General features: G+C 36.0%; 1 protein-coding gene across 3 annotated transcripts; it reads left to right on the top strand.

Annotated features, from left to right (window-relative positions):
* Positions 1–2,308: 2,308 nt before the first annotated feature.
* LOC113047964 (mitogen-activated protein kinase 11-like) lies at positions 2,309–12,288 on the top strand. Of its 3 annotated transcripts, none has more exons than XM_026209425.1 (11): positions 2,309–2,413; positions 8,437–8,566; positions 8,762–8,820; positions 9,035–9,146; positions 9,287–9,316; positions 9,467–9,629; positions 9,760–9,831; positions 10,109–10,188; positions 10,373–10,451; positions 10,844–11,017; positions 11,226–12,288. In XM_026209425.1, exons 1-11 carry the CDS (start codon positions 2,388–2,390, stop codon positions 11,297–11,299), a joined length of 999 nt encoding a protein of 332 aa, XP_026065210.1. In that variant the 5' UTR covers positions 2,309–2,387; the 3' UTR covers positions 11,300–12,288. The 3 variants fall into 3 exon arrangements, with proteins under 3 accessions (XP_026065210.1, XP_026065208.1, XP_026065209.1); XM_026209423.1 differs by lacking the exon at positions 2,309–2,413 and adding an exon at positions 4,499–4,740; XM_026209424.1 differs by lacking the exon at positions 2,309–2,413 and adding an exon at positions 4,579–4,753.
* Positions 12,289–12,995: the final 707 nt, after the last annotated feature.

The raw sequence follows: 12,995 nt of genomic DNA, 5'->3' as shown, positions 1-12,995 counted from the left end.
ATCACATCCCCACAGCCCATCTCTCTACACACCACTGCAGCATGTGATTGATTTCAGTAATCACCACACACTGTTCCCCATGTTCCATTATAAAGAACCTCCACTCGCCCAGAACAAAAACCAATACCATTCATCAACCTCAGAAACGATTCGACTGGAGGTACATTTCCAAAATCTGAATGAATTATAAAACACAATATGGGCATCTATAATATACATCTTAAACTTCAATAAAATACTAAAATCATTTAAAATCTTCTTCATACCCAATATGAGAATGAGCCACAACGAATTAAACATTGTGCCCTGAAAGAAAAACAAAATTATTACTTTCACTCTCTGACTTTGACTTAAGTTACAAATCAGAAAAATGCTACTTTAATGTTTTTATTGTTTAAAAGAGGGTTTTGCACATTTCAGACACAAAATATCTCCACATTAATTTTTTCCAACCAGGAACCCTATTATTATTGTGTATACTTTGGTAACTACAAATTACACAATTAATTAACAGAAAGAGCGAAAAAGGGAAAATACACGATTTTGGATAAGCAAACAAAATCAGCTGCACCAGAAATAATCATTAATGTTGTCAGTTTCTAATAAAATACAGTATATAACAAATCTGTAAAATGAAAATGATTCATTATTAGATTTCTTTAACCTGTTAATATGCCAGTCCCTTCAGAAGCGTCTTTGTCTCTGTGAGGACGTAAGATCAAGTAAAGGAGGTTTCAAGGTGATTTCATTTAGTTGTAGAATCAGTTGAGGTCTTAGCTCCTCCCCTCCGATTTCCTGACAAGACAATGATCAACATTAGAAATTAACTCTTACTATCAAGTAGTCCATCTTTCAGAATATAAACCTATTAAATTCTCAGAAAGTGCTTGCTAAAACAGCCATGAAACCAGGAATTAATTTTCCATCTGCAGTACATTGTTGGACACACCACTGGAGGTCTGAATGTCATTCAATGTATGTTTTTATGACGTGATTCAATTTCAATGCAAATCCATACAAATTAATTGTGGGAATGCTTTCATATACCCTATGCTCATATAGCTGTGAAGAGGAGATCTGTCAGTATTCAAATATCAAAATATATTGATGGCATCACTTTGAGTGGGCCAGTTTCATGAAACTTACTTTACAAATGTGTAAAGGCATGTAAACTACATGGAAACAAAATGTCAACATTCATGAACGCTAGAACTCTAGATTTGTTTGTGTTTACATGGACACACTTGCCAACACAACACGCGAGTGAGGAATTGGAATTTTCCATAACCAAAATGTGAAAAAACTGTTTTTATTACATCTCAAAGTTAAGCTTATACATATGAGATGCAATAAAAACAGTTCCTTCACATTTGGAAAGTTCCAGTTCAGTACTTTGTCTAAATATATTTGGTTAACAAAACATTCACACAGAGAGTCATAAAGCTCATATATTTATGATCAATCATTGATGAGGTGGAGATAAGCTTGTTGTGACTAACCACCTATAAGCTCATTTTATGTCCCTGCAAACAAATTACATTATGCAGAATCTCCCTGAAGGGATTTAGAATGGGAAGTAGTCATTTGATTATGTGCAGCGCAGTAGAATCCAGCAAAACATGATGTTTTGTTTATCAAATGCGGATGTCAGTGTTATTTACTTGACAGATAAAAACTCCTACGTGTAAATTCACACTGATATAAATTAGTTTGCACAGTGTTCAGGCTGTATAGTGGCTGTGGTCAAGGATGCACAAGAGGAAAACATATATTACTGTCACACGTCCAGAGTTAAAGACTTCTTCAATTTTCTAGACAACCATCTAAGTCAGGTATTACCTTAAAAACATTAGCATATATCATAAATGTTTTCTTGTGCACATTTGCATGATGCACTTTTGTTGACTTGAAAATACAGGTGGTATGTTTCAAATGTTACTTATTTCAAATTTAAAACTGCTTCAAAGTTAAAGGTGCCATAGAATACAAAAATGATAGATCCAATGGATTTATACCTTGGACTAAAGTAACTTTCATCATTACCTATTAATAATATCAGAGTAAAATAACATAATTTTGTGTAATGTTTATTTCAGACAGCTATACCTATATCAACAATTCAAATCAAAGCTGGGACTACACTATAGAATACTGCCACCAGAGACTAGCACACATTTTAAATGCCATGGCGCACAAGTAATAGAGTGTGGATCTGCCTTTAACAGAGTATGCTCCTCCTTTCGTCAGCCCACCCCGGCTGTGGACCGGTGGGCCGTATGTATATGCAACCAGGCATCAAGAGATTTCAAAGGAACCAGGAAGAATGCTTTGTCTGAAACTTTTTAAGGAAGTACAGAACAGGTTTGGATGGATGGACACTTACTGCCATGAGCGCCTGCCTTTCACCTGTCAGGTTAGTTGCTTGTCCTAGTTTAATGAAAAGAGCTGTTGTGCATGTTTGACGTTCAATGTTCAATACTGTTTAAAGTCTGCAAGTGCCTTTAAAAATCATAGAGCCTAAAATAATTATCTTTTACCATGTCATATCATGGATAAAACACTAGATGGAGCTGTATACAAGTTTGAGTCGGTTGCTGGTCTTCACAGAAGGGTTATGATACCATGAAGTGCGCTTTCTAGGCATTGCGCCTGTGTCTGACACTACATTCATTGCTACATTTAGCAGGGTTGTGTTAAAGAGTGTGCACAGTCACCCTGAAATATGACTGCCGCCCCACATTGGATCCCCCAACATTATTGGGCTAGAGTAGGCTACTGTCTTACGATGCCTGTATTCCATTGGATCAAATTGCTGTCATTTGCTGACTGATGTTTGCATGCAATAAAGCTAAGTTCAAATGACAATTTGAAATATTGGTACAGTAAATAAATTAGGCATTATTTGTGGCAGTTGATAAGTCATGTTGCAAGATTTGTGACTGACCAGGCTTTTATATGAAGTTTGGGGTAACAAATGGTTTCATAGGTTTGACTGAAATAATAATACAATAACTGACACTTTTACATTTTAAGTGTGAGTTTAAAGTTTAAATCAATGTTTCAAGAAACAACAACAAAAATTGAAAAAAAAAACAGATAAAAGCAAAAAAGTAGCCATTGATAATATCTAGACATGTATCCAAATCCAAATGCAATACAATTAATTGATGTGTGACTTATGTGTAAATTATGTGCAATGTCTTAGTTACTAGGATTGTTACAAAGGGCTGTTGAGGCATCTAGTGGCAACGCCACGATATTACAGCTAATAAACTGTGCAAAATGTTTATATTAAGAGTCAAATTACAAATAATGCATTCAGATATGTGGAACTCACAATGGGCTAAATCTCAATTTCAAACAATTTCAATGTGACAAGAAACTGGTATCTGAAAAGACCAGTTTCTTGTTACATTCAAATTGCTTGTCACTGGGGAGCGCCAATAGGGATTTCGCCTGGGGCGTCAAATGGGCTAGAAACGGCCCAGATACCATGATAAACATTTTTCACTTTGTTTCTAAAGTAATATGTTTAGTGGTGTGGCCTTATACAGATGCTGTTATTTGCATTGCAAATATACATATCAGCTCTTAAATCTTCAAAATCCAATTGTTTTATACAAGATTTTCTTGTTTGAATTGTACAGCTGAACGCTGTCTATACATGAAATACATTTTATATTTCACATGAAAATGTCAATCTTCTTTCTTTCTTTTTTAGTTTATACTGAGATGTCCAATATGGCCAATACTTAAATTAAATGTTATTTCTGTACTTCTATGTGAATGGTTTGAGGCTTATAAATAATGATTGATTTTCTTGTTTAATCATTTTCATTATTTTTTTATAGCCAATTTATTTTACAAATGTATTTAACTGCAGTCACATTTGAGTATCATGCATAATACATAACTAGTAATTAATTCAAGTATGGAAAACCTTCTCTAAACGTTTAGATTGGTAGCATTTTGCTTGAAATAGATAAATTAGATGTATTACAAAGTGTAATTTGCATCAGTTGCTGTTTTAAATCCACATTATATTTTTGTTTCATATAGCGTTTTTCACATTTAATATGGTTTAATATTTTTATACAATTTCATGGTGTTTTTCAGCACTCTGTCTATGTGGGTTTATACCGAGATGATTAGCAAATAAAGCTAGTAAACGTTTGACAGTTTGCTTTATGTATTGTATTCTAGGTTATTTTTTATATTGTTATTATTATTATTATTAAAGTGATATATCTTGTGGAAGTATAATAGGTTATTTTATATTTTTCATGGTAATAGTAATATACAGCTTCTACTATTATTATTGTTATTACAACAACACTAACATAATAATTATAATAATTATAATAAAAACAGATATTATTGTTGTTGTTATTATTTTTTATCTTTATAACATGAATCACTTGCATGTCCCATCCCCCATATTTCTCTCTCTCTCTATTACGCACGCACACACACACACACACTCATCACAGAGACGGTTCCTCCCATTTCTGGCAAATATAGAGGGACTAAAGCCGGCTGCCTCCACACATAAGCACATCTCTCTGGCGGATGCGTTAATGATTTACTGACAGCTTAGTAATAAAGAGCGTCTTTTTAAACGGAAGAGATGTCGACAAGACCGGGATTCTACCGGCAAGAACTAAACAAGACTGTCTGGGAGGTGCCAGAACGATACCAGAATCTCACACCGGTTGGATCGGGGGCATATGGCTCAGTATGGTGAGTCTAGCAGGCGAGTTTACGAATACTACTATGAGGAAGGTTTGGCTTATGAATATTAACGACGTAACCGATGATTGGCTAAAGCGCTGACGCTCTGCTCCAGACCGCTATCAAATTCTTAACTGAAGGCGTGGCTCATGAATATTACAATGGAAGTACCAGGAAGGTTACTAAGCAACATCAGCATGAACAAATTAATATTCATTAGCTGAGCCTTCGCTGTAGTAAGATTCGTAATTTAGCATGCAAAAGGAGGAGAGGGTGAGGCAGGAATAAAGCCTGACAAAACAACATCCCGAGAAAAAAAATTATCTTACTTTTTCCAAAGAGATAATCAACCACTAGCAGGAAAATCATCTAATTAACAAAATAGAACTATCATTTCACACAGAAAATTATAGTTGTTGGCTTTGCTGTTTAAATGTGTTTATATTGTGACAAATTCTGCTGCTTCTTTTGTTTACTGACATGTGTCAATCATTCCTTTAGCAACAATGTCTGTATGACCTAATTTGGCATGTCCGTTAATTCAATAAGATCCCCTTCATCTGAATGATGCTGAACTGAAAGCTTTACTGTATGCATTTGGCAATCTGTCAAGAACACGAAGGCAGTATTTAAAGGAAAACAAAGGGATTTCCATGTATATCACAGGTAGTCACGACATTTATGTTTTTATACCGAACTACCACATACTAAGGCTTCTGATACTATATATGTGTTTAGTTGGGTTGTATAAAGAACCTTCCAACATGCCCATCTGCTACCACAATATTGCTCTAGTGGACAACATGCTAGGCCTATTCAGTTCCGGCCTTACAGTTAGACAGTCTTCCAGTTTTACCCGTGCCACACCCCCCAACTGACGTCCATCTGCATGGGAAATCGTCCAGATATTTCATCCTGCTGTAATGCACTCTCATTCTGAGAGTAACATTGCACTGCACACTGTAGCATCTCAGCTACAACATTAGAAAGCCTCTAGTCTCCCTTGTGCTATGACTGACTGAAACAGTTGCCATGGTGACAGAGCTTCTGGCTTCAGCATCTTCCTATTTTCACCATATTAATTTGCAAATATTCTGAAGATGTCAATCAGTTTATATATAACTGCATCACATCATTTTGATGGACCAGGAGAAGTTGCATAATTATCCAGATGATATGCTAAATTAAGTTTGCAAGTAAACATATTTCTCTTCCTCTTCCCAACTTTGTTTTTTTACCATGTTTCACAATTGTTGTGTAATCAGGCATTACTGTTTGCGCACTGCAAGCTACTGTTCTGACAGCTTTGTCTAAGAGAGCCCAGTCAAAATCAGTCTGACTCATGATGGTATAAATATAATCTCCATTAGTTATTAACCGAATGGAAACATACAATGCCTTAAAGAAATAGTTCACCCAACAATTTAAATTTGCAAACATTTATTCAACGTAAGGCCATCCAAGAAGAACGTGAGTTTTTTTTTTCATTAGAACGGATTTAAAGAAATGTAGAATTACATCACTTGTTCACCAATGGATCCTCTGCAGTGAATGGGTGCCATCAGAATGAGGGTCCAAACAGCTGATAAAACTTCACAATCCACACCACTTCAGTCCATCAGTTAACTTCTTGTGAAGCAAAAAGCTGTGTGTTTATAAGAAACAAATCACATTATTAAGGTGTTTAACAATAAATAATTTATTCTGACTAAAATATGTGTCCATAATTTATAATATTTCTTCCAGCCCTTGTTTTCATCTCACATTAAAATCCAACCACATATTTGTTTAGAACTATTTTTAACTGTTTTTTGCATGTAAACGGAGCTTGATGCGTGCATACTCCTCTCCTAATTCAGATAAACCAATATTATGGATAGAGGACTCACATTTTAGTTGGAGGAAACGGTTTGAAGTAAAAAACGTCTCTAAGGATTTATGTCATTGAAACATGCAGCTTTTCTCTACACAATACAAAAGTTGATGGAGTGGAGTGGTGTGGATTACTTGTGGATTATTGTGATGTTTTATCAGCTGTTTAGACTCTCATTCTGACGGCACCCATTCACTGCAGATGATCCATCGGTGAGCAAGTGATGTAATGCTAAACTTCTTATCTATATCTTGGATGTCCTGGCTGAGGGTGAGTAAATTTTCAGCCAGAAGTTCAATTCTCTATAATATAATTAATATTTTACATATTAATAATAATCAGTACAACAAAATACATAATTTTCATTGAAGGCAATGAGCATGAAATTATTTGTCTCCAACCAAAGTAGTGATTCAGAAACTAAATACTGTACAATCCTACTCTGACAATGCTAAATAAAAGCTAACTAACAAATATCACAAACCCAAAGGCATTTGGGGTAAAAAAAAAAGTTTTAAACCACCAGCACTGATTGAGGGCATCAGTGTCCTGTTTTGGAAGTTATTACCAGTGTTTCTTCATATTTGTTTGGGGTACTTGCCAGCTCTGAAAAATAATGCGATGCAGCTCATTTCATTGTCAGTGATGCAGATGCCCCACAACATCTTGAGACCACCTGAGACCTAATTATTTCATTATCTGTATTAAAAGATGCACAGCACTAACAATGGATTTACACTGGAGATTTAATTGCAACTGACTGGATCCCATGTCGAGTTGAATAGGTTCAACTATTTGTAACAGCCTGGGGATATGATTATAGAGACATTGCTGTGTATCATCTGACACGAGAGACCTGATTAAGCAATTGTTATCTTTTGTTTTAATAATAGGCCTGGTCCCATAATGCTTTAATAAAGCATGCCAAACAAGGCAATAGTCATTTAGTCACAATGTCCTAATTCAAATTAAGCCTTATGAGTGATCACAGTTTTAATTTAGATATTCAGATCGTCATAATTATTCAGAATTAAAGCACAACCACAACTAGAAGAATTAACTATCTTTATTCAGACCCTGTTAATGTCTGTCATTTTATTCTCAAGGAATCTCTCTCTCACACACACTCCCACAAACACTTTCTTACTCAAATGAGCTGTGAATTTGCATTGTTCAAGTTAAGCCCTTCTCTATTGTGTGATTATTTGACTTCTTCACAGCAGAGCTGATTTAGCTTAAAGGAAGGGGGCAGGGCAAACCTGGGGTGTGGAGGGGTTGAAACAAGGAATGGGAGCATCCCAGATGGGGGCTGGGTGCTCTCGTCTTTAATCGACACTTCAGTGTTGAAAAATATTATATTTTTATGAGCAAAATATATTATATGAATTATTAATATATCATTATATATATAAATGAAATAGCAAAATAAAATGCATGCATCATTTCCTATTGCATGACTGATATTGCATGATGAGGTGTAAAAAACTCCAGGACAGCTTCTTGATTAAAGAATGAATAAAGTTTTTAAAAGGTATTGATGGTGGAAGAGAGGACAGTTCATTCACTCCCCCTCCATCTACAACTACTAGACTCAAACCTGCGACCTTCGGGTTACAAGCCCAACGCTCTAACCAATAGGCCACAGCTGCCCCAATGTTAAACACGGTCCACTGCTGTGAGGAAGTGATACCATTTTGAACGGAAGGTCAAACTGAACAGGAACATACCAGTCCTGTAATCATGGCAAATGTCTGTAGTGTCAATGTCAGCAAAAACTTCAGTTTTGAGTTGGATCAAAAAAATTCCAAGCGTTTCTGTGTTTCCCTCTTTAGCTCAGCATATGATGTGCGCCTTCGTCAGAAAGTGGCCGTCAAGAAGCTCTCCAGGCCTTTCCAGTCCCTCATCCACAGCAGAAGAACGTACAGAGAACTGAGACTCCTCAAACACATGAAACATGAGAATGTAAGTCCCCCAAAAACACATGCAAACACATCGATGCAAGGGAGCAAACAAATCCCAAATGTCCAGTCCTGCACCTAAATAACTCATACAACTGTTAGACAATCATCAATCATCTGTACTGAGATTGTTAGATCTGCTCAAACAAAAAAATCTACAGCCACTTAAGTCACTAGGGTTATTTTTTCTGTAATCCAGGTTATCGGACTGCTGGACGTTTTCACTCCGGCGGTTTCTCTTGAAGAATTCAATGAGGTGTGAGTGTCTGCCCAGTGACTGCATCTTCGTTTGAGAGTGCTTCAAATAGCTTTACAGATGTCTGTCAAACTAAAATGGCACTTTTGGTTTGATTAAACCCATCTGCACTTGCATTCGACCAATTATCAAACAGTATTTGTTTTTATTTGCAAGTGTGTGATGATTTAAAAGCACTAGATCGGATATAAGCTAAGACTGTGTCTGTCTCTCTAGATATCTTGTGACCAACCTGATGGGAGCAGATCTCAACAACATTGTCAAATTTCAGAGACTTTCAGATGAGCATGTGCAATTCCTCATTTATCAGCTTCTCCGGGGCCTTAAGGTACATTTTCAGTTCTGTTTTTTTTTTACAGACACATACAAATGGACACAAACAGATGCAAGCTGTATTTAGTGTCTCTGTCTCTTTTACTCTGTCCTACAATTTTTTTCATGGCTTAATTTTTTTTATTTTACAAACAGTACATCCATTCAGCTGGGCTGATCCACAGAGTGAGTGCTCCTTCTCAGTTTTTGTTTAGTGTTCACAGGCCACAAGAGTCTTTTTCCTCTCATCCCTCTTTACAAAAGAATGACACCGTTCTGATTGAAAAAAAGTTGCTTTTACCTAGTTTTAACACTTTGCTACATCATAAAATGCAGGATTTAAAGCCAAGCAATGTTGCAGTGAATGAAGATTGTGAACTCAGGATCCTGGATTTTGGATTAGCCAGGCAGACAGACGATGAGATGACGGGATATGTAGCAACTCGTTGGTACCGAGCCCCCGAGATCATGCTCAACTGGATGCATTACAACCAGACAGGTAAAACAAGCTTCACCTAAAAAGCCTTCAATCTCAACATGCACCAAAAATTCTTGTGTTTTTAGATAGATCAGCAGTCTTTATGTTCTGTGCAATTGGTTGATCAAATACAATTAAATCTGTTTTACAGTGGATATCTGGTCTGTTGGATGCATCATGGGTGAACTTCTGAAGGGGAAGGTTTTGTTTCCTGGCAACGATTGTATCCTTTCTTCATAAAAGCCACTTACACCTGCTCTTAGTGTGCTTATGTGTGGTTTTTGAGTGAGCCTTGCTTCCTGTAAGACAGGTGATGAAAGCACAGCCTAAATGGTTTGAATTAAATTATAGTTACTGAAAGTAAGGAACTAGAAATCAGTTTCCAAAGATGGAGGCATCAGATGGCTATCTCTCTATACGCCAGACCGTCTTATACCTTCAGCTTTATACTCGGAGCTCTCTTGAGGGGATCTGTATAATCTTTAACATAATTTGTTCAGATATAGATCAGCTAAAGAGAATCATGGAGGTTGTAGGCACTCCCACGCCTGATGTTTTGAAGAAGATATCCTCTGAACATGTGAGAATATACCAACTGTTTAGTTATTGGTTTAATATATTAATTCTAACAATGTTACTATACTACAATAGTGCATGCTAATAAATACTAACATTAATGGATGCTAGATGGATGATGGATTCATGGATGATAGACTGGCTGAAATTCAAACCATAGTTTATGTTTGTTTTTAATATGCATCCAGGCTCAGAAGTACATACAGTCTCTTCCACACATGCCTCAGCAGGACTTGGCAAAGATATTTAGAGGAGCAAATCCACTGGGTAAGAAGGCCTGCTCACATTAACAGCGATAATTATATTAGCACCCACACGGTATATTAACGCAAGCTACATTTATGCCACCTGCCGCTTTGAATGCTCAAGCTCTTTAAAGTCTGGTGTATTCTGATTGGCTGTCAGTGTTTTTAACGTTCATCGGCAGAAAAAAAAAATGTTCTAAAAGTTCCAACGATGTATCGTTATTGCTCTAGATGTGGAATGATTTGTAAAACTTTATCTCTATAGTTATCGTTATTGTTATCATCCTTGCTCTACAAGTGATTATCAACATCAAATAATATGGAAAAAAATGATATACAATAAAAACGTAGTCAAAAAAAAAAAAAACTTTTTTTCAACTTGTTCCTAACCCCATACTCCCTCTTTGACTTTAGCGGTTGATCTGTTAAAAAAAATGCTAGTATTAGACTGTGATGGGAGGATTTCAGCCAGTGAAGCTCTGTGCCATCCATACTTTTCCCAATACCACGATCCTGAAGATGAACCGGAGGCGCCTCCGTATGATCAGACCCCCGAGAGCAAGGATCGCACACTGGAGGAGTGGAAGGGTGAGAGAGAGTACTACTTATCCTAAAACACCACCATGCTAAAGCTATTTTTGTTCATTCAGAAAATCATCATGAACATAATCTGGCAAATTTATTAACTGTATTATAAAATGTACTGTCTTTATTGACTTATATTTAACTTTATTAACTAATATTTTGAAATTGTACAGTGATTGTGGAAACTCACTCTCTCTTTCTCCCTCTCCAGAGCTGGTGTTTGAGGAAGTAAGCAATTTTAAAGACCCTCCCAATAAGCCTGAAAGTCTTCAGGCTGAACAATAAAACTGAGCATAACTACAATCCAGGAAGATGCCGCCCTCGCCCCTGTCTGTCTTTCAAACTACAGGACTGGTGGACACTTTATGAACAGCTTGCAGTCCAACCAGAGACAATGACTATATATTTCCAAGGCATGATGCCCTTCCTGTATGTGGGTGTATGTTCAATGAACATTGTTCATACACACTTAATTAAGAGCAAAACACGACCAGTATTGTTTGAACATAGACACAATGTATTAATATCACCAGGTGCATGTTGTGTGTGTATGTATGCAGAGTTGTGTGTTTTGAGTGGTTTTTTATATTTGATGTGAGACAGGTGAAGCAGGGTATGGTGTCTTTCATACGAGACCAAAACAAACTAAATAGGAGGAGGAGAAAAATATGTTTACAGTGTTGGACATGGAGTGGGATGTGTTTCTTAAAACGTTTATATATGCATCAATGTACAAAGGTCTGCATAAAACTGAATCAGTTACATAATCGGTCTTTACTTGTTTTGCATCTGCAAGGCTGTCTGAATATAACATACCTCAAATGCATCATGTGTGTTTGCATGGAATAACACCTCAGATGAAAATGAAGTGATTAATAGTTGTTTAGTTACAGAAAACAGATGGTGGTGAAAGAACTCATCCCAGCCACAAATAGTCTTTTCTTCACAAAACGTTGAAATAAAGGTTAACTGTTAGTTTACGCTGCACTACAACAGTGCCCGTATAATTCAGCATATGCTGGATGTTTTTCTTTTCTCAGGTTATTTAAGGGACCAGTATGTGGTTTGATGTCATATATTGTAATACATAAAAGTCCATTTCTATAGTACAAGTCAGTTTTCATTTGTTAATATCCTTATCTATCACAAAACCTGTATCCTTATCTATCACAAAACATGTTAAGTAAATCTGGGTCACAATTCACCCTAAAATTCAAGTAAGTAAGTAAATAAATGTATCTTGCATTAAAGAATATATACTTTTAGGACCATTATGATTGTTTGTATTGTGACATTATTTTTCAATTTTCATTACAATTAAGATACTTTCTCTCAATTTCCATTATGATAAAATGCAAATAAATAAATAACAACAATAATAATAAATAAGTGAGTGATTGAGTAATTATATATTCGTCGTACTGCTGCCTTTAATTTATACAAGTGCCAAATACTGTATGTATGATTTTAGGAATATAAGAAAATAAGAATTTATGTATATATATGTATATGTTGTCTTTTGAGAAAGCAATATAAATTCAGTCTTCTGAATGTTTCTTCTGTCTAGTAAAATGAATTACACAACATGTAAAATGTATTTGGGGAACAGCAGCAGAATGAATGTGAGTGAGTGAAACTGCATTTCAGGAAGTGGCAGTGTCTCAATTATTTCTCAGTATAATAGTTTTGGAAGATCCCGAATGACAACTTTTGATGTCACAAAACTAGTACGCATCCTCTGAAGTTGAATGGGGTAAATGGGTTTGGTTTCTCACATTTACACTTTATGTAAATTAACGTTATCAACAACTGCACTGCTTTCAGTTCAGTAAAATGTAAAAATATAGCCTACTGACCACTTGCTACAAACCAGCTGTGACTTCTCTGATGTTGTTCTACTGGTTATGTTGCCTTAGCACTTTGCCCTTATGTAGTATCTTCACCCTCCTTCTGGGCTTTTGCATGCATTTTTAACAAAGAT

The sequence above is a fragment of the Carassius auratus genome, chromosome 29 (assembly GCF_003368295.1).
Source record: "Carassius auratus strain Wakin chromosome 29, ASM336829v1, whole genome shotgun sequence".
Classification (NCBI taxonomy): Eukaryota; Metazoa; Chordata; class Actinopteri; order Cypriniformes; family Cyprinidae; genus Carassius; species Carassius auratus.
Note: the sequence above shows the minus strand (reverse complement) of the source record. Positions and strands in the feature narration are given on the sequence as shown.